The 23759-nt window shown below is 34.4% G+C and overlaps 1 protein-coding gene across 1 annotated transcript in view; it reads right to left on the bottom strand.

Moving 5' to 3' along the window:
- The window catches only part of UNC13C (unc-13 homolog C), a 662499-nt gene that overhangs the window by 53174 nt on the left and 585566 nt on the right, over positions 1-23759 (bottom strand). The window contains exons 28-29 of the mRNA XM_063652632.1: positions 20540-20620; positions 8449-8596 (exon numbers count right to left, since the gene is read on the bottom strand). Of these exons, the coding sequence (XP_063508702.1) occupies positions 8449-8596; positions 20540-20620 (229 nt within the window). The remainder of the gene's footprint in view (positions 1-8448; positions 8597-20539; positions 20621-23759) is intronic.

Below are 23759 nucleotides of genomic sequence, written 5' to 3'. Positions count from 1 at the left end.
AAGATCATCTCCTGAACAGAAGAGAGATTCAATGATACTAACATGTAGAGTATGGAGAAGGAAGTACACCCAATTATTTAAAGGTAGGGAGAAGAAAGCATGGGCTGTGGGAAGGAATAATGATAGACTGATTTCTTTCTGATGAAAACGAGTGTGAGACAGTGGGACGGGCATTGTCTCTGTCACTTACCTACTTGACCAACTACCTTAGCAAGTTTTATAAATCTATTTGTGAGTAAAATCTTTACACACCATGTCTTAATCTGAGAAGTGTGGAGAATGTTACTGGTCTTGCAGGATTTGAGGGAGGAATAGCACAGAGGTAGACAACTTGGTTAGTGCACAAGATGTCTGCTTATCATCACTGTAACCTTATTTAATATTTGCCATTTCTACTTTTGGAGTCAACATCCTTAGAATCATATCACAGTACCCGTCTTATTAAAGGTATTTGTGCGTAGCTCTTTGACTGCACTGAAGACCCTCATCCACCTTGGTGAAGTGAATGTCATCAGAAAGACTGCAATGTTTGAAGAGCCATATTTCACAGATTCTCCTCAGTTTTACACTTAGGACTCTAGAGAAATGCTAACCTCTTGTCTTAGAAGGAAATTCTACCTTCTGGATAGGATTCCAGATCTCTGATTATCTCTGACAAGCTTAGCCAATATGAGAAATAACTTCTATGTTTTAAAATCAGTATTAAGTTGAAAATGGCCAAGCATAGGAACTGAGGACATTTCTCAGCATTTTTTTCCAGAGGTGGCTATCCAGTTGAAATTTCAGCAGTGGCCCTTGGCCAAAAAGCTCATTTTTTTTTTTTTAAATTGAGAACAGTTTTTCTGCCAATGAAATATTAAGTTCTTCTGTATTACTGATAAGAAAATGGTTCACTCTTTCCACAATGAACCATTTCAGAAAAGGGTTTATTTTCTACTTCTGGGCATATATTCTATAGTTTGAGGAATATAATTAGAGATAATGCTTTCATTAGGTGATATGATCCCAAATAACTATGTGTGAGATGCTTCCAAATTTTACTCCTGACAATAAAAGTGTGCTTGGATATATAATCTAATATTTAAACTTTTCACCCTATATTCTGGATACAAGGTGGGCAGATCACCTGAGGTCAGGAGTTCGAGGCCAGCCTGGCCAACATGGTGAAACCCTGTCTCTACTAAAATTACAAAAATTAGCTGGGTGTGGTGGCGGGCACCTGTAATCCCAGGTATTCAGGAGGCTGAGGCAGGAGAATCACTCAAACCCAAGAGGTAGAAGTTGCAGTGAGTCGAGATTATGCCATTGCACTCAAGCTTGGGTGACAGAGACAGACTCCATCTTAAAATAAATAAATAAATGAATAACTAAATGACATATTTCTTCCACTTAAATTATAAAAATGACCAATAAAAAGAAGAATGGGCAATCTCTACATAACATTAATGCAATATACTAGGCGTACTGAAGTATATTAATAGATTCCAGAATGGGAATCAGTAGCTATCTGCTTTCCATCTCAAATTAAAATACATTATACTCTACTTCAGCAGGATACAGATAATTAAAATGATCAAAATGATCTAATCTAAATGTTAAGAAACTCAAAATAAGCAGAGACTCAAAGACTTCACTCATTAAAAATGAAAAAAGAGGACAGATCATAAAGTACAAACACTTCAGCTCTTGTATTTTAATTCACATAGGCATTAACTATTAATGTTTTTATGGGACAGTTAAAACTTCTATATAAAATATCACTTTTCTGTGTAAAGCTTTTGTGATTCAGGTCACTCAAGCTGCAATAAAACTCAGAGAAGGAAACAGAGGATGGCTCAGCAATTAATCATTCTGTGCCTTATTTCAAATTGTGTTATTCATTGAAAAACTGTATTTAATATGTTCAAGTTTTATTCATTTTTCACTGTCTGCTCCTGCATGAAATATTCAAAGAGCCCTTGGTATAATGAAATAGTTGTTAGAAAAAAACCTTTTTTTTATTAACATTGTAATCAAGATGCAAGAAATGAATTTTCTACCAGCTTCTAAAACTGTAAGTAATGCATTCTTGAGAAAAAACAGCAATAAAGAGTATAATATTTCAAACTAACTATCAATTTTAAACCACTGAGTCAAATTTTGGAGAAATAATGTGTCATGATTCCAACATATATTAAAATTTCTGCTAATGTTACATTAAACCTACCACAGTATTTCTACATATTTTAATGGTGCAAGGAAATTTAAGATACTTTTAATAATATCTATTGATTAAAATAAGGGGTGATGTGGTGAATTTTGTTTTAAAAAAATTATGTTTTTTTGCCAGTAAAAATATACTGTGGACATACTTGCTATATTGGGATTTTAAAATAAGAGTGCAAGTACATACTTTCCTGGACAGTTTCTTTATCCAGAATACATTTCTTCTTCCACCTTCTCATGACCCAATATACTCACCTACCTCTCTGCCTTTTCTGTCTCCTCAGACCAAAATTTCACTTCTCACTTTTCAGCCTGTATTAGAGAAGGGTGTCCTAGACTGAGCACTATTGCTATTTAGAGCCAGATGAATTTTTATTACAGGAAGGCTGTCCTGTGCACTGTAGGATGTTTAGCAGCATCCCTGGCCTCTACACTAGATGCCAGTAACATGACCACCACTCCAGGATGTGACAACCGAAGCTCTGCAGATATTGCCATATGTCTCCTGAGGGAGAAAACCACCCCTACTTGAGAAGCACTGTATTAGAGCAACTTGCATACATAACATCATATTCACCTTTGAACATATTTCTCATTGTATGAAACAGCTCAGAGGTGACACTCATTAAATGTTGGTTAAATGGATGCAGAATAAGATGGTGTTTTAGTATGGCAGTACATTTCTAGAATAATAAACGTGTGACCCATATATATTAAATTCTCAGTTCCACTTAAAAACTTAAGAATACTTCTACATCCATCTTGGATTTGTTTATTTTTCATGTTTGGAACAGAGAGAGAAGACTGTTTTTCCAATATGATAGATCACATTTCAATTATGTGGCTCATAAATTTCTTATGGGATTCAATTCCTTGTAGAGTATTTTTTTCTTTTTGTCTAACTACTACAGAAAGATGACATCCAAATCTCTTCCAAAAGAGAATAATGAAGGAGGAAAGGAGTACAAAAATAGGAGAGAAAAGAGCAAGAAAGAGGTGAAGAAGGAAAAAAGAATAAATGAGCAAGATACAAGGGGCATTTCCATACTTATAAACCCATTTATGAAAATGTTGAATTTAATTAAACATATTTTTAAAGGAAACTATGTCTTAAAACCTGAAAATAATGAAAAAATCTATTATAAGTTATTGACTTTTTCCTTATATTAAATGCTATAGTTACTTTTCTAACACAAGCAAGGGAGAGAAACAGAAAAAAGAGAAGGAGATGAGAAAGGAAAAGAAGAAAATGGAGTAAGGGGAAATTATATGAGAATAAGAAAAGTAAAACACAAATGCCTTTAAAAGTGCCCTTAGATTTCTAAAGGATCACAAGACTTTTTATACAACACACATTTTGATTAAATAACACTTAAATAATGATTCAATTCAGTTTGAAACAGTAATTTCTCCCACAGAGCATGAATTAAAAATTAAAGAGACAGGCCGGGCACAGTAGCTCACACCTGTAATCCCAGCAGTTTGGGAGGCTGAGGTGGGTAGATCACCTGGGGTCAGGAGTTCAAGACCAGCCTGACCAACATGGTGAAACCCATCGCTACTAAAAAAAAATACAAAAATGCTGGGCATGGTGGCGTGCACCTGTAATCCCGCTACCCAGGAGGCTGAGGCAGGAGAATCGCTGGAACCTGGGAGGCAGAGGCTGCAGTGAGCCGAGATCGTGCCATTGCACTCTAGCCTGGGTGACAGAGCAAGACTCTACCTCAAAAAAAAAAAAAATTAAAGAGACAAAAAAATCACTTTGAGTTTTAGGATCATAAGGTAAATGATTATGCTTATTATTTGGAAAAAAATACAAGTTTTTTTGTATTAAAAATACAATTGTATATATTTTTTGTATTAAAAGATAATACTCATTTAAAAGTTGTATTTCATTAATTAGTTCTGTATTTCTAAATTAAGAACACATGAGAGAAAAAGCCCAAGTAATGGGGAAACATTCATTCAAGGTAGTGAGCCTTTTTACTTGTTGTCAAGGAGAGGTGTACATAGAGGTCAGGGCACAGAGTCCAGATATGTGTTGAACCAGGATCTGGTGCACTGCTTTTTAGCCATGTGACCTTAGGTTTGGGTTCTCCCATAAGTAAACCTGAGACAAGCATCAAAAGGTAAGTGGTCTTCCTGGGGAGGGATCCCAGGAAACACTGGGAAAGGAGCCAGGAGGTGAGAAAAGAAAAAAGTAAGTAAGCTAAAAAAAAAAGTAAGTAAGTAAAAAGTAAGTATGTGTGTGTCAAGCCAGCCTTCTGAGGGAAACAGGATCCCATCTCATGGGGAAACTCTGGAGTGCTGTGTATGTAGAATACACATCAGAGTTGTCACAAATGAGGAAGATAGAGATTTTCTCTTCTTCCTTTCTAACCCACCAACTTCCTGTATTTCACTGGTAGGGGTATGCTCCCTCAGGCATTAACCCTCTGGCACTCCAGCTGGTCCTGCATAGGACTGAGCCTATGCCTGTGGCTCCTCAGGCAGAGTGGCAGGTGTTTGTAGTAAGCAGTGTCAGCTATTACTACTTTATATTTGATTGATACTATAACACCAGTATGATCTTTCTAAATCATATAACAAAATCTAAGTTAAAATAACAAAAATGAAATACAATGACTATTCATGGGTATTTGGTATTGTGCTAAGTGCTAGACAATTATTTGGATAATTGCAACAATATTTACACCATGATATGGTTTGGCTGTGTCCCCACCCAAATCTCATCTTGAATTGTAGCTCCCATAATTCCCACACGTCACAGGAGGGACCCAGTGACAGGTAATTGAGTCACAGGGGTGGGTTTTTCCTGTGTTGTTATCATGCTAGTGAATAAGTCTCATGAGATCTGATGGTTTTATAAAGGGCAGTTCCCCTGCACACACTCTCTTGCCTGCCACCATGTAAGACATGCCTTTGCCCGTCCTTTGTCTTCTGCCATGATTGTGAGGCCTCCCCAGCCATGCTGAACTGTGAGTCCATTAAACCTCTTTCCTTTATAAATTACCCACTCTTGGGTATGTCTTTATTAGCAGCATGAGAATGGACTAATATGCACTGGAAACTGAGACTTCATTTGGTCAGTTTTGACTCCATGCCACCAGAATAAAACAGGTACAGGATAATGGATCCTACTATTGATTGGAAATGATCATCTGCAGGAAGAGTACCAATGGAATACAAAGAGTGGAACCCAGATGCCTCTATTTCAGCATGTCCAGTGTCAAATGTTCAAAGAATTGTATAGCACTTTATATAAATAAGACCCCAATAATTAAACTTTTCTATATTTCTCTGTCACTTAAGGGATCTTGGAAGCTGAGTTTCCTTTGGCGCCAAAGAGAACATGGACTGGACAGAAGAATTTGGAAGTCATAAGTACAAACTATAACTTTAGGATCTGTTACAGAAATAAGTATTGTATCTTCTACTATATTTTCATTTTTATGGTTTTATAAATAATTCTAAAATGTAGCTAATTTTCATTTATCTCTCTTGCCCATCACAATTTTCCAAAGGGTGTAGTGTTGGCTAACTTTATTATTCAGTCTATGGTCATGAATATTGAGATGGGATTGTGATACAATCATAAAAAGAGAGGGAATGAATATTACTCAGAAATCCTAGATTCACTAACTGAGAAGACTTTAGCTTGCCTCCATTTTTTATTGAACATGGTCATGTTACAGCAAGCCATAGCATTGTCCCTCCCCTAATGTGGAAGTATAAATGCTTACGTACAGGTAGAGAAGAGAATTTTAGAGAAATGGCAGGGTGGAGAAAGTGGGTAGTAGTGGAGAAGTCTCCATTACCACCAACAATTTGAAAAAAATGTATGAGTTTTCTATAGCTCAAGTGAACATCACAAGAGGAAGTTGGGCTTTAGCTTACTTGCTGGAATCCCATTCCAGAGGGCTAGCCACAAGGAATGGATTTTCAAGCAGCAAGGATCTATGGCATATGCTGCAGTAGGCAGTCACAGGAGACACTGACAGGAATCGATCTGAAATAGACTTCACTCCTCAAGGAAATGTACAGATAGGAGGGTCCCCAGAAACACACATGAGAGACCAGTGTTTGGATGCCACCATATAGGAAGCACTGAGGACCTCTTCTTCTTCCCCTTTAGTTTCCATTCCCCAAAACACTGAGGAATAGAGGGACCTATAAGTGGATGGGGAAGGAGAATAAGTGGCACATCAGGCTCCCTTTTATACACTAAGTCCTTTGGGCCTGAGTATGTCTGGTGAGGGCAGCTGGGCGAGGGTGGAGGGAGGAGGGCTGGAGGAGGTGGAAATAGGTTTCCACAAGGCATACTTACAGGTAGTTATTGGAGAAAATTAAAAACCATTTCATATCTATATCCTACCAATTTCAGTTATCTGAAAAGAATTGAATACTCAGAAAAAAACAGAAAATGAGGGAGTAGGAAATAAACTAAGAGTAAAACCAATTATATTACCAGTGAGTTATTAGAATTAAGAATCCTCTCCTCTTCCCATATGTTTTTAATGTTTTCATATAATACATGTAATAAAAAGATAATTATGCCAAATTCCATATACCATAGTTGATTATACACACACACACACACACACACACACAAACATACATAGATGTATGCACACACACACTCACACAGTCAGCCCTTGATATCCATGGGTTCTGCATCCATAGATTCAACCAATTGTGGATGGAAAATATTTTTAAAAATTGCATTTGTACTGAACAGGTACAGGCTTTTTTTCTTGTTATTATTCCATAAACAATACTGTATAACAATCATTTACATTTTTTCATATTCTACATACTCTAGAGATGATTTAAAATATATGGGAGGATGTGCATATGTTATATGCAACTCCTATACCTTTTTATATCTGGGACTTGAGCATCCATAAATTTTGTTATCCATGGGATGTCCTGGAACCAATTACCCATGGATACCGAGGGATGACTGTCTGTATATGTATATGTGTGTGTGTTGGGGGCGGGGGGTGTACATATAAATGTAAACCAATAAAGATGAAGCAAAAGTTTTATATACTCATTTTTTTCTTGGAGTAAAGCTACAACACTATTTATTTGATATATTAGAATTGTATTCATATTTATAAAGTTTAGTAAACCTTGAGGGAGCATGAGCATGCATTCAGGAGTAATGTTTTGAATATTTCTGCATCTCTTGACAATCTCTCATGAGCTCAACTTTTCCCTTTCTGGAAATATCCCACAATATAACCTGGGATATATGAAAAGGGATAATTGTAGTTTTTAATTGGACAGTATCAAAAAGCACAAAGTATTATAGGCAGACAACTTACCTAGCACCTTTAGCTTTATCTTTGATATAGGTAGAAAAATTAATGTATCCAAGAGGAAACAATGATGAATCCAGGGTATTTTCATCACAGTTAAAAACTTATCTGTATGTTCCCTTTTCCAAGGATCTTTCATGAATGAAGTTAGTGTCCTCTTACTTACTTTTATTATTTCTGTAGTATAACTTATTAGGTTGTGAAGTTTGAGCATACATTTGGCTCTTTTGACTCATATTGACATTTTCAATAATCTCTTAGAAATGCCAGATCTTAAATGCATATAATCACCAAAATATAATAAATCACAAAGCAACTTGAAAGAAAAATTTTTGAACGGTAATATCCTAGAAGCTTATGAGGTGGAAACTTTGACACATGAAACATATCTGAGTTTCAAATAAAATACCAAGCCTGCCTTTCGGCCTGTTTCAAAGAAATCTTGTAATTTTTTTCATATGAAATGAGCATAAAATGAGATTTCCCTTATGGAAACCCCAGAGCACAGATTTTACATTTGAAGTTAGATTTAGGGAATTATTATCATTTTTTGGAAGATACCAAGACCAGAAATCCACTGAGTCTTTTATACTGAATTGAAGAAAATATCATGGTCATAAATATTAAAAAGTAGATTTTACTTAAAGTAGTTTTATGGAAGTTAAAATCACCAACAAGTCAGCCATTCCATAGGGCTTTAGTATGAAATATATCTTAGTGTTATTAAAATTATTTATAAAATTATAATTCATGAACACTAAAAAAAATTGGTATTCTCTATTAACCGTAAATCTCCATTTTTAGTGATACTTCAATTCACAACAGCAAAAAATTATTGGGACTATGTATAATAATTCTGATGTTAAATTTTAGTTTAGTATTCAGTTTACCTTATTCTCAGGTCCTATGTGTTACTTACTCTGTGAGGTTTGAGTATCTATGAATTTCTTTATCAAGGCATCAGTAGTTTGGGTATAAAGACTGAGAGCATATCTCAGAGACTGAAGATCTGGGCTTTTCTCCAAGAAATTCTTTTTCAGGCCATTTCCTCCTGCATGAAAGTATTGCTACAAAGAAAAAAAATAAGCAGAGGCATTTAGAGAGAAGTATTGGAGGAAAGAAATTTATTACTCTAATAGAGAAGCTCAAATGGAATAATACAATTTGATCAATGCAAGATACAAAAAAATGGTTCCATCATTTTCCCATTGCTAAGTTATTAACATCTAATTCAGGTCCCTAGACATCTCTGAAATGACACTCAATGTCACAGACCTCATATCCCAGAAGGCCTAAGCCTTTTTCTCTTATGCAAAATTTTAAACAAATGAGATCATGCTGATGTAGCAGTCAGAATCCTTATAGAATAACAGGTTTAGGTAACAATTATCAACCTGGTTATTGACTTCTGTTTCTTGAATATGAGAAAAATACCAAGGGTTGTCAACATTTCATAGGGAAGGTAGCTTCCAGCCACATATTTTCCAGATACCAGTTTGAGATTCTAGGTCAGGCGTCTGCCACTCCATCTGCCCCATCCTCTAATCACACAGTGGTGCAGATATAGGCCAACCTGACGAAGCAGAGTGGTCCTTGGAAATCCAACACCCCTTAAACTTTGTGTCTGATAAATATAATAAAACTTTTTTTTGTTATTTTTGTTCAACCAAACTCAAAATTTTCCAATATTTATAAATAAGATAATAGAGAAGATATATGGTAATTGACAATAAATATGGTCACTGAGGGATGTTAGCATTTTTCATACTACAAGTGTTATGCACAGACAGACATCTCTTGGAAATGCAGACTGTCTAGAGATATATGATAGAACTAAGGATATTTTTTTCTACCTGTTTATAAATGATAATAGATTTATAATATTCTATTAAGGTTAGATAAATGGTTCTCTTTCTCTCTTCCTGTACCAACAATGCTAGAGGAAACAAAGCACTCACTAGTAACTGTAGCTCACTGTGATCTATAATTAGCACAGAACGAAATATGTCGAAGAAGCTCAAGAAATTATTCAGAGACGCTCTCCTAAATGGGTATGTGTCATTCTTCTTTCCCACTCCTTAAGAATTTCTCAGGCAAGACATTTCAATGAGCTGAAAAATCATAGTTTTCTCAGTTTTTTTTTCCCTATTCAAGGGGAGATGCAGAAAAAATTTATGGGTATTAGCAAGCATCTGGTTGTACTTTCAGAGAGTATACTGTAGAGGAGATTCAGGGTGTAGGCCAGAGAAATTAGGCAATTGGGATTTAAACTTAAGAAAGACTGGTACAATTACAGATACCCTCCCCAGGCAGAAAGAAACCTATGGTCCTTTGAAATTCCATTTACCGATTCTAGCTATGTGCTCTGTGAAAACACAGGCTTTGGCAAAAACTACATATGCTATGAAAAGGAGGCACAGAAAAAATGTCTTCTCTTTAGGAAAAGACAAAACATAATTTTTAAATTGTTCTACACCTGGATCTTATAAAGACTGTGAAAACATTTTCACATGCAGAAAGTATTTAGAGGACTATTAGTCCAGAACTGTTTCAGGTGTCTTAATGGATAAAAAAAATGACAATTCCTTTCTTTGAGAAACACAGTATTTAAGGATGGAAAAAAGATTTCATGGACGTATTGAGGGGGATACATGTAAATGTATTTAGATTGGTCTTGACTCTGTATCACCTAGAAGGATGGTGGGGTCCTCTCTGGAGGACTGTTTACATAATGAATCAAGGAGCCATCCAAAGAAATAACTGTGCCTGACAGTAAAGAGCAATGCTAGAAACTGAGCCAAGAGTAGGAGGGGAACTCTGGAAAGGAAGGCACTTTCTCTCTTAATATTTCTCAGGTAAGCCTCAGTCTTATCAAACCTGAGCAAAAGTGCTAGATGATTATAATAAAAGAGGACGAGGAGGAGCAGGAAGAGGAGGAGGAAGAGAGGGAAGGAAGACCAAAACTGATAAAATGAAAATTTGCCACTTCTGGGGAAAAAGGAGCAGAAAAGATTAGTGGGTATTCTGTCTATGATACACATTTGGGTTATTTTCACTTTTCATTGTCCTTGGGCTACTTTAAAACTCTATAAATTGTAGAAAATTAATAATAATAGTATAGATGATTTTTGTCCCTAGTAATACAAATTAATTATTTTGGGTGGAATAAAACTGAGTATTGCTTTGCGGATAAATCTGTCTTGCCTCTATTCCAGCTTTTCTTATTGCTTGTATGCGTTTGGTTTCTGGAATTCTCCTTTGAGACAGTAGTAACATCTTACCTGGTTCTCTCACTAATTGATGAATAACATTTTGACACATTTTATAACTGCATGAATATCACAATTATACTCTCTTTTAAAAACTGTTCTTTAACAGTGTATATAAAGTAGTATGAGTGACAGCATGTATAAGGATGACCACAGGATTTACTGTCTAATTTGTAAGACTGCACTGTGGATTCTTCAGTCACCTTAATACTTGACAGCATCTGTGGTAGTGTCTGCTGTGCCACCTGTTTTCTCCCTCTTTTCTTTAATAAATATTTATTAAATCTGTATCATGAGCCAGACCTTGTGCTGGATGCTAACATTATAAAGCAAAAGAGACACAGTGGTTGCTCCAAAAGGGATTATGATCTAGTAGGAAATGTAACCAACATTTAAAGAAATGACTTCAACAATACGTTGCAGGTGTTAGAAAAATGATTTCAAAATACAGATAATGGGGGAGGCATGCAATTCTGTTATCTAAGGAGCCAGCAAAGGCTTCCAAAGAAGTGACATCTTTGGTGGTAATGAGTTTTTAAGTACTGTTATTTTTAACTTTAGCAGCCAGTAGGTAATTCACCCTCATGAACTAGAGAAAGAGGACAATCCCACCAAGGAACCAAGAGAAACCCTGGTAGTCTCAGCACTATTTAAGGAGAACTAAAGTGTTTGTAGTTCTCCAAGTATAATTTAGACATAGTTTTAAAAATACTGTTTTCTACTGTTATTCGATACTCATCACTAAACTTGTGCTGCCTCTAGGTAGTAGAGGGCCTATGGAAGTTAAGAGATGACATTGCACTCCTAAAAATTCCCAATGCTTATTAACATGGTAGAGGCTCTGAGGCATACTGTGGTAAAGAGATCTGTGTAATCCTTTATTAATATACCTTGTTGCTAAAATTATTAGGCCATAGGACACCTATATCACTGGGCTAATACTTTTGGGAATACAAGTGTTCCATGAAATATGATTTGGGAAACCCAAGAACAGAAGAATGTCACCGAACTTCATATAATTGAGATACTGTTGAGGGCCTAGAAAGCTTCATAGGAGAAGGTAAAAAGAGTTAAGCTATGAAAGCATAAACTATGTATTTGTGCTTGAATCTTTTAAAATAGTTTTATAGAAAGGCATGTTTTTAATACTAAGGCATTATTTTGTAGGACTCTGGGACTTTGGGGACTAATCAGGAAATGAAATCATAAATAAGGTATGTGCTTGTACATGAGGAAAACCCAAGGGTCCCTATAGTTTTAGGTTACGATACTCAACTGACTTCCTCTTTTTTAGCCATAGAGTTTTACTTGTTATTCCATTAAAGTCTCTAGCAGGATATTTACTGAACAGAAGTTTTTTAAGGGCAGAAACTAATGTCTTTGTCTTTTGAGTGCATTTTTCAATATGAAATGTCCCGAGACAGAAACCCAGGACAGAGGGTAGCTATGTCAGAAGAGAAAACAAATTGCCAGGTGGTAAGAATGAAAATATCCCATTCAATGGACACAGACAAATAACATATACCATAGGCTCCTCACTCTAACAGTGAAGAAGGTGATTTCTATGGTTATGCAAATGCAAACTTGATGAGAATTCTACTTTATGAAAACCTTTCACACAGTGTTCAAAACCTGGAATGACAGCATCTAAGAGCACCAGTCTGGTTATCTTACTGGCACAGATAATCAGGAGAAAGGGGGCTGCAGTTACTACATGGACCTTGGCATTCAGAGATTTTACATTCAGATTTGACTCTATGCCCATGACTCTGAAGGAATTGGAGAGTAGAATCTGCATTTTGCTGAGGCTTGGGTTTGAAGGATATAAATGTGAGGGTGATGTATAGAAGTAAATGTCTTAATTATTAGACAAAACCCACTATCCATAGCTCAGTGCAGTATAGTTGATTTCTACTCATTATAATGGGCATTTTGTTGGGGGATAACATGCTAGAAAGGCATTTGTAAATGTGGGGTTTAAAGCCCAGTATAATGAAAACATTAAATATGTGAAAAGTGCATTATTTTCCATTGATTCTAAACCAAAGACCAAGACTTGGTTTCTTATAATTCCTCTATGGACTGCAGCATAATCTAAAAAACTTCAGTTTGATCTGTTCAGATGTTTTACTTAGACTTGCCTAAAGCAGCAGGAAAAAATGGACAAAAAACAGTTAGGACAGGTCATTTCCTCCTTATTGAAGAAAAGATTTGTAACCTCTCTGTTGAAGGACTATGGAGGAGTTGGTCATTTAGTGCAAAGAAGGATAAAGACATTAGCTGGATGACATTCTCTCTTTCTCTCTATCATGGCTGATATTTTTGCTATGGACTTAAAAAAACAAAGGCAGAAAGCATGTTTGACAGATATGCAGTTGAGCTGAAGCTTAAAGTTGTTACATTGGATGACAAAATTTGGCTTTAGAAGGGTCCCAGTAGTCTGGAATGCTGGGTCAACATTTCCAGAATGAGATGGCAAAGAGGAAAGTAAAAAGCCAGAATTCATAATAAATATTAATATTCATGTTTACCACAAAGTACAGAATAGGGGTGATGTGGCTGAACAACAGAAAATTTTAAAAAGTCATAAAGATTTATTTGCTTTCAAGTTCAACATGATTTAATAAGTGAGAAGGCTGCTATTAAAGCAAGTGAAATCTGATCATGCATCAACATAGGTAGACAGGTCAAGTATAAGGGTTTGGTAAGGCAGGAACATTCTTCATTGGTTAGAACACATCTGGTATATTAAGTTCATTCTTGGGCTTCATCATTTATAAGAAATATGAAAAGTGGAGGCCTTTTAAAAATAGATGACCAGAATTTCATAAGGTCTACAAGGCATGTTATTCAATAAACAGCTTCAGATGATATAGGATGGCATGATAGTTTTCTTCAATATCTGAAAGTCTATCACACAGAAAAGGAAACAATAATTTTATAGTAGTTCCAAAGAACAGAAGGAGCACCAACACATAGCAGGAGAACAGATTTTTCTTTGACACATTCATCAAAAATTTCCAATATTAATGCATCTTAAAAATCAAAACTTCCACTTGTAAGTTAGTGAGGTCCCGTCACTGACTGCTATTAAGTGGTGGCCAGAAGACCATGTGCGGACAACATTGTAGATGACGTGGCAAGAGTGGGAGATGCTCAGTCATGTTTCCAATTCTGAGAGTCTAGAATCCTCTTAACCTCTTTGATTCTCTGATCCTTATAATATGCTAGAAAATATAATTCTTCATCTGTCCCCTATACAGTCATACTTTTGCATAGGTTATTTAACCTCTTAGGCTATCAGTTAATTCATTTATAGAATGGTAGCAGAAATATCCATTCTACCTTTGGTGTTGTCAAATTGTAATTACTCTAACTGGAAGAGCTTTGTGAATGCTGGAGTTCTTTCCAATTGTAAGAAATATATTTAATTGGCAGAATAACGTAGAACTCAACATAGAACTCAGCATTGTGTTTTAAGCATCAGCCCCTATCTCAAGCAGGTTCTTAAATATTTATTTCTATGTTCCTGCCATCGTATCTAACTCCAACATGGCACTAGGAAAATAGCTTTCCTGGCTGTCTCCAATTTTTCTTGGTGGAACCATGCTTTCTCAGTCGCTGGGGCTGAAATCTCTGAGGCATTTTAGGCTCCTTTTCCTTTTTGCCCCATATTCAGTTGCCAGTTCCAACAACTCTCCCTGGCTTGTGTCACTCATATCCATCTTTCCCTTTGTCCTCCTAAAGCCACCACCTTGCTGATAGCTCTCATCATCTTATGAACTAAATAACTGGAACTCAAATCTCTGGCTACAGTCTTGAACTATGCAATCTAATTTGTGCATTTCCTTAAGATTCCTATTGGTGAAATGACTTTAGCATAACATTTTCAAAATCTCTTTTGGGATTTTGAGTGAATCTTCTTTTATGAAATATACTGAGGGCACAAAAGGACCTCTGTATTTTCAACCTAAACATTTCCCATCAACCTCATTTTACACTGCTTTATTATGCAAACACCTAGTTAAGTCCAGGCCAGTCCACAGAGTAGTCTACTCACTGCCTCCAAGCCTTCTTGTCTTGTGCCTTTCCCTGGTGAAATTCCTTTTTCCGGTTGATGTTCATGTCATGAGTCTTCCTCCAAAAAAACTTTCTATCCAGCGTGTAAACTCCCATCTGTCCTTCAAGACCATTGCAGCTTTTCCTGATCTCTTGAGTCCGTACTGGTTGATCATATTCTCTAAAACTTCATGATTTTTTTAATCTGTTTCCCTCAGTTAGTATTTGGATCACCTGTTCCATCTCTTACACTGTTATAAGTTAACATGTATCATTATTTTGTTTTCAATGTACCTCTCTCAGCTTTTAATCTGGACTAGAAACTCCCGGAAAGGAACAGCACTGCTTCTCAAAGGGAAGTCTCAGGCGTTAAAGAATCTAACCAGGGCTGTGCTCTTATAGGGAAAAAGTGCTGGGCCCAGGAATCCAAAAGGCCAGAGAACAAAGCCTTAAGGATTTGAACTATTGCTTGGGTGAAAGAGTCAGATTTAATAGTTAGCTCCTTTGAGAGGGAATTAAGGGTTTATTGGGAAAGGAGGAAAAAAGAAACACACTGGTTGCAGTAGAGTATGTGGGGTCTTGGGCTTAAGAGTAGAAAGAGAAGCCTCCAAAATGAACCAGTCATCAGGCAATATAAGTGACAACTTAATATTTATGAAGCGTTTTCTATATGCCTGCTTTAATTGCTTTGTATGTGATGACTCATGTAATTTTCTTTCAATAATCTTTTAAGTAGTAGTATTATTTCCATAGGAGAGGAGAATAATTTGCACATTGGTGTCTTTCTCTCTCTCTTAATCACCTCCTATCCTGATATTATGCTTGTTAGTGGCATAATTTCCCATGTAGTTTCCAGTATTTTATTTACTTTTGTAATTCATAGCCACCTTCTGACATTTGTAAAGGCTTCCACCCTAGATACATTAATATGTTGGTCTTGCAAATGTCAGGATGTATGATAAGGAGCACTATTATCACCTCGGGGGTAGGAAGGAGCTATATACGAAGTATCATTTTCTTTATCTTGAAAAATAACTAGATTTTTTTTTCTTCATGACTTTTCAGAAAATAAAGCACTTGAGACCTAGTTGTGATTTGAGAGGCAAATAAATAAATAAATAAATAGTACTGCTAAATTAAAAAAAAAAATCAGGAAAAATATTGCCTGCATGCTTGGCAAGCTATTTTTTTTATAATCCCTATAAAACTCTCTGAATTCTTCTAACTCTTCAAACTTTTCGAGATTGAAGATCTTGCACAATATATTTTTACTGACTCATGGGAACATGCTATTGTTTCTTTAGAAGATTATAAGAAGAATTCCCTTTTTTTGTTAAATATAGTATTTTGGTAGCAATTTTCCATCATTACTTTGTTCTTTCCAACACCTGTATCATATTTTCGGCAAATCCAGGCAGACAGCTCATTTTGCAAACTTAGATATAATCATAACCCACCTTAACTTTATAATTTTAGAGGTTAGCCACTAAAGTTTTCTTTTTTTAGAAATTATTTGACAGATATTTTAAAAAATTATTTTCTACCACAACTGGAGTCCTCTTTTACACAACATATCAGAATATGCTCTTCCTGCCCATAAAATATTTCAGTGTTTCTCTTTTGCTGACAAACTAAAGTTGAGATTCTTTACTTTGATGTTTAAGCCGCAGCATTCTGGCTCCAATCCAATGTTCCTCTTTCATTCCCTGTGATACTCAGCCAGTCATGATCGGTTCTTCTGCACTAGACTGTTTAAAGTTTTCATGCCGGCCAATGCCTTCTCTTCCGTCACTCATGCTGTGTTTTCTATAGGCCTGCAATGCCTTTCTCCCATTGTTTTTTCCCTCTTTATCCTCTACATCCCCAAATGTCCTTCTCTGGGAAGCTTTTCCCTGGACATTCAGAGAAAATTCATCACCCTCGCTGCCCTCCCCCATCCTTTGTCCACAATTATTTTACTGACTGTAGATGTTTTTGTTCCCAAGTCAAAGGCAAGTGCTCTCATCTTTAACCACCTCCTCATTGCTCACCATATTTTCTACCTATAGTAAGCTCTCAAATAATGATATTTGAATTGAAATCCTCTAAACTAGGTAGGTTATTTTGTTCTTCTCATGAGTAGCTGGATTTTAACCAAGGCAAAAGCTATACTTGTAATGGTGAAAAGAAGATGCTGAGAAAAAGCTCTTGGAATCACCCCATGGACAATGGAGACAGCAGGATAGGGTAGAACCTCTGCGAGGGTAAGAAACACAGAGGAATAAAATGTGGTTCATCACCATGTTCTTCTGTTTGCCTGGAGTCCTGAACATAAGAAATGGTATTATCTAGGATTAAATAAGAAAGTAATAAGTTCCAAAGCTATATTTGAATTTATAGTTAAATTCCTTTCCTTATACCAAGAAATGCAGATTTCTAGAGGGTCCTGATTCACATGTTTATTATTTTTAGAGAAACCTCAGTATTACCACTGCATGAAGCCAAATATATTTGCAACGTATAATGTAGTGTCATGTTCAGGCCCATATAACAGGGGTTCTGGGGGAATTTAAAACAGTGGGAAAAATTAAATCATTTAGCATTTTTTTCAGGTCAAAGTGTAACTGCTATTTCTCTTTGAAAGAAATCTACATTTAGGGGAATCTCATGTCAGTCCTGAGTCTTCCTGAGATATGGGGTTGAAACTCAAAGTCCAGCTAGAACTCCTTTAAAGTTTCCCTATTGGCCTCCCTATTAGTTTGCACATACAGATTAGGTGACTGATTATCTGTCTCATAGCTGCCACCTTTCTACTTTTACTTTCAAACATTGTCGATTTGGTTGCTTTGCCAGGTAAATGGAATGTCTCAAAGCCCAACCATCCTACCTGCAGCAGATGATCATAATTTTTGTTACTTCTGCCATATTTGACACTCTTGACTTATAATAGAAGCTACACGTGACTGGTGTTATAAAATAGTTCCAGTCCAATTAGAGTTTTAATATTTAGAAAATTTAATATTTTCATCAATATTGTATAGAGGCTGAAAGGTTTTACATTATTTTAAAATAATTAGAAAGGAATCTAAGTAATTGACACAGTATTTTAATATAGCAAGAAGTAATCTCTTTGAAGAAGTATCCCTTTTAGCCTGCTACATTTTACTTAAACTTTGTACATACTTATTGAAAAAATGTGACAGAGAAGCAAGGACACTGGCTTTAGAATTTGGAGTCCTTTCTCAGTTCTGCCAATTACTAGCAGAGCTATGGCCTTGGAAAAACAACTGAAATCTCTTCACTTTTAATTTTCTCAATTATCAAATGTGAATAATCATTCTTGAGCTATCTAACACCCAGGATATTTACAAGGATCAGGTGAAATGATGTACATACATAAGAGAAATCTGAAAATGTAAAACATTATTTCAGCCTATATTCTAAAAACTCCATAGCATTTTCCTTCTTTGTTTTCTCATTTCTAGCTTATTCAATTAAATTGAGCTGAAGAGGAATTAAAGATTATCTCTTTAGCAGCCACTGGACATTAGCATGGGTAGCGTCTGCTCCTTTGGTCTAAGGTCATCTTTCTCACAAGGTCTCTGCTTGCATTATAGTGCTCCTTTGGCTGGGCTCCAGGGAGACATTGAATCTTTAGCTCTTGGAGTTAAAACTCTTTTAAGTTGTACTCTTCCATCTCTTGAATTCCTTTGTAGTCAATCTCACAATTACTGTTTGGTAGGAGAGTAAGTTGGTGCAAATCTCGCAGATAGACAAGATAAAGGGAGTCTCAGCTTTGGCAAACTGATGACAGTCATGGAAAATCAGATATCAGGTGAATACCTTGGCAGATGGGCAGGGTACAGGGTCAAGAGAGTCTCATAGCAGGCACAGCAGGCCTAGCATGGAGGTGCCTAGAGAAAGAGTTGGCATCACAGAAGTTAGGGAAGAGGGGAACTGGAGAACTGACACAGGCTCTGGGGCTCAGGAGGACCAGAGTCAGACTCCAGTCCTGGAGAAACAAGACAAATGGCATGGACCCATTTACTGGACCTAGGACACCAAATAGTAGTTTTGTCCACAAAGAACAAGGCCGGTGTCTGGTGTCTCAGACTGAATTAAAATATTAGTATAGATGATATAAACAGGAAGATAGGATAGTTGAGCTGTCAAGATAAAAGGAATTTGCTTGAGGATCAACATTGTCTTAGACTCTGAGAAGAACTCAGTCAGCAGGTGGTGATCATCTGGCCCCATCAATAAAAATTAGAGAAATGTTGAAGTTAGAGACAGAAGCCAGACCTGTGAACACAGTGAATACCATTCCCTATTTCCACAGAACACATTTTCCTTCCTTTCCTAAAGCCATGCATTGACCTAATAAAATGCATGAAGAGCTGAATTCAGATGCCAAATGTTTTTCTTTTCTTCCTGTTCATGGTGCACGCTAGAGCTTATTTTTTTCTACTAGCATGTCCTTTTTTATAGCTATTAGTGCTACTATAGCTCCAAAGATTAGTTATTTCTTCCTCAAATTTTTGAAAATAATTTTAAAAAAACTTTTAAAGTTTTTTATTGTATCTTTTTCAGGTTGTTCACTTTTTCCTCAAAATTATCTTGCAAATTTTCCATATTTCCAGACAACATTCTTGCTGCCTCTTTAGAAACTCCATTTCTGTGTCCCAGGTGCCTCCAGGTGTCACAAAACTCTCACCTCCCAACTTTAATTTGGCAGTTTTTACCACTGCAGCAGCAAAAGACTGCCTCATATTAAATGCTGAAACTGCAAAACAAAAGCCACGAGGTGACAGTTTTGTGAAAGTATGTGACTGTTATTCAGATAGAACTCTGTTGAAATGAATACCATTGTTTCTATCCAGTAGAACTGTTCTGTGCTCTACAAATGGCTCATGGTAGCTAACAGTTACAGTATAGTTAGTAGCTATGCTATTCACACATCCTGGATAGTAGATGCTTCCCCCAGTGAAGAGTGAAAACTTTGGACATAATTTGAATTTAGAAGACAAACTCACCTTTCAAACTCTTTAATAAACTTTCACATATAAATATATATGGATATAAATATAAAAGAAATTATTTGAAAATAACTTCTAGGTTACATTTTGAGATCTGCACACATTTAGCATACACTACAATAACTTTTAATCTTTGGGTATGAAAACAGTTGATGCGTACAAACGACGTCCTTGGGTATTCAGCAGGAAATGAAATGAAATTATTGTACTTACTAAGCGAGAAGGGAGGGTTGATATTTTAAAAATAATTTCAACATGCATAGAAAACATATAAAAACAAATTCTGTCTACCCAAAATATTCTCGAAGCATTTGTTTTCCTGGGTTTTAGGGTACATGTTTGTCTTTGAGAACATGTGTTAAAACATAGGTTTCACTTATGCTTTAGAGAGAGACAAAAGAAGCAAGTATAAGGACAGCATATTGTGGATGTCATAAGGAGATAGACAGGGCTAAATCTGGCATCCTCCAGGAATGTATTAGGTTGGTGCAATAGTATTAATGGCAAAAACCACAATTACTATTACACCAACCTATATCTATTCAACTATCTACTATCTTTTTGAATGGCGCAGCTCTACTGATATATGGCTAAGATCAGGGCTACCTATCTCTGGAGGTAAATGGGGGCCTCTCTGGATGCATATATAGGAGCATTATAATCTCACCTTGATGGTGGCCAGGACTACCTCCATTATAGCGCATTGTCTTGGCGTCAGACCCTTGGCATCCTCTCGAATCATGTGCTCCTGGAAAACAGGTGAAGAATTGCTTATAAAACAACCAGTTCATGTATTCAACTACTACTTTAAAACATAATCTGTATTATCCCCATATGCAAAATTTCCTATTTGAAATACCTTCTGCACATGAATGCATTTAAAATAAAATGATTGTCATATATTTTATAAATCTCCTCTTTGTTAAAGGAAGAAATGTTAAACATTTACTTAAAAATAAGTGCTTTGATAGAGGTGTGACTTTATTTACACTTGCAAGCTAATGTTAGGGAAAAAAGAGAGAAACCTGGAAAATGCGTGATGAAATTTTTTCACCTGACTTCCTTGGCTTATGTCTGTCACACTGAGCGATATCAATCATGAAAAGGATTTAAGGAGCAAATTTAAGCCTCTCCCAATTATTACTGATAAAGTCTATTTTAAATATAATGCCTCCACTTTATTCTTCTTAGGTGCCCTCAATTCTTACTCATTCCCGGGAAAAGCCCCAAAGAATTAATTAAATTTGGCTGTGAATATTTTAAATATTTTATAATCATTTTAAGTATTTTAGAACTGATTTTAAAACTGATTTCATTATTTTACAATGGATTTTCTTCATTGTTCACTGTGGTCTGTTTCAACCCATCATACAAAGCTTATTTACGGAAATGATGGCAGAAAAAGAAAATAATAAAGGAAATAAAAACTAAGGGAAAAATTTAAAAATGTCTGATCCCCCAAAACTGATACAGTCATCCCAGGGCTGCCATTATTCTATTCAACAACACTCAACAAATATTTATTGAGTGTTTATTATGTGCCAGCACTGTTCACAGAAAATGAGATATATTGTTTAACATAGGGAAAAGTTTTGCCCTTCTGGAGCTTAAACTTATGTAGGTGCCTTTGTGAATTAGAAGAAAAGTCCCACATGGGTGAACATAGCTCCGAGCAGGTATGGAATGATGAGTAAAGCAGTGCCTTTGGTAAGTAATAAAAGGTGTCTTATTTTTTATAAGAGGACAGCTTCAAGTTAACACATACGGCTTGGCAAGTGGAACATGGGCTCAATTTCGGCTGTCACTTGCTCCTTTAGGTATGCATTTTTGTGCAATGCACAAACCATGCAATCACACCCAGCGGCTTGTCCTTGTATTTTGGCCTTTATCTTATTGTTTTATTTGGTAGTTGCCACGACTTCCTGAAGATAATAATCTACCAATGTCTTGCTCACTCCTTCAGCTTTTCAGCATCTATTTTGGCAGTTGTTATCTGCTAGGCACCCAGTAAATTTTTGGTAATTGGATTGTACTTCCTTCAGTGTGTGTCACAGGATTTTATATGCTCCAATAGAATCATTGTCTTTGGATACTGCTAACAATATGGTATAATGTTTCATGGATCCAAGATATATATTTATACATCTTACTGCATCTTTCTCTGATATGGGGATTTCAAGTTAATCATATGAGTTCATTTCACAGTTTTTAAACAGCAATATTATATACCCATTGAGACTCAAAGAGTAGTAGAAATGTTTGCTGAAGTATAGGGGAAAATGCTTTCAGACAAGTAATTAAAAATATTTTCTATTAATAAATTTATCTGGCTTCATTAATCTTGACTGGTTTAACAATGTGGTCACATTATTTTCTAACAGATGCTAATAAGGGATATATGCTGGCGCTAGAAATATAATTCTTACTAGAAATAATTTTTTAGAATTTAGCAACAGATCATTCAAGTAAGGGGATCTCTGAAAGAGGCCAGAAATGACTTACTGCCCAAGTAAAAAGCATGCAGTAAACTCAGAGTCTCAGGTGTATTTTCATCAATTGGTTTTGATATTATATCACCAGTTCCTGAAGATTTATGCATATTTTCTTTTATGTCAAATAAATCTGATTATATGAAATATTGTGAGGCAAATATATATGTTCTATATAGCATATATTTAATATGTATTATATGTAATACGCATTATAAATGTTTTCTGTAATATATTATATATTATATTATACATTATATATAATTATATTATATATTACAATATATAATATAATATTATAATGTATAATATAACTATATATTATATATAAGTATATATAGTGTATATAAATACTTATATATAATATATAAGTGATATATTATATATTATATGTTATATATAATATATATAATTATATATATTATATATAATATATAATATATAATATATAATATATAATATATAATATAATATAGATGATATATAATATATAATGTAATATATAATTATATATTATATATAATATATTGTAATATATATTATATATAATTATATATTATATATAATATATTGTAATATATATTATATATAATATAATATATTGTAATATATAATATATAATATAATATATTGTGATATATAATTATATATTATATTATATATTGTAATATATAATATAATTATATAGTATATTATATATTGTAATATATAGTATAATTATATAGTATATTATATATTGTAATATATACTACAATAATATATAGTAATATATATTACAATAATATATATAGTAATATATACTACAATAATATATAGTAATATATATTACAATAATATATAGTAATATATACTATATACTATAATATATAATTATATATTACATCTAATTATATTATATATTATAATATATAATATATATAATTTATCTGTATATATATTGTAATATATGATATAATTATATAATATTATATTGTAATATATGATATAATTCTATAATATTATATTGTAATATATGATATAACTATATAATATTATATTGTAATATATGATATAACTATATAATATTATATTGTAATATATGATATAACTATATAATATTATATTGTAATATATGATATAACTATATAATATTATATTGTAATATATGATATAACTATATAATATTATATTGTAATATATGATATAACTATATAATATTATATTGTAATATATGATATAACTATATAATATTATATTGTAATATATGATATAACTATATAATATTATATTGTAATATATGATATAACTATATAATATTATATTGTAATATATGATATAACTATATAATATTATATTGTAATATATGATATAACTATATAATATTATATTGTAATATATGATATAACTATATAATATTAT

The sequence above is a fragment of the Pongo pygmaeus genome, chromosome 16 (genome assembly GCF_028885625.2).
Source record: "Pongo pygmaeus isolate AG05252 chromosome 16, NHGRI_mPonPyg2-v2.0_pri, whole genome shotgun sequence".
Lineage (NCBI taxonomy): Eukaryota > Metazoa > Chordata > Mammalia > Primates > Hominidae > Pongo > Pongo pygmaeus.
This window is presented reverse-complemented; position numbering and strand designations above follow the sequence as displayed.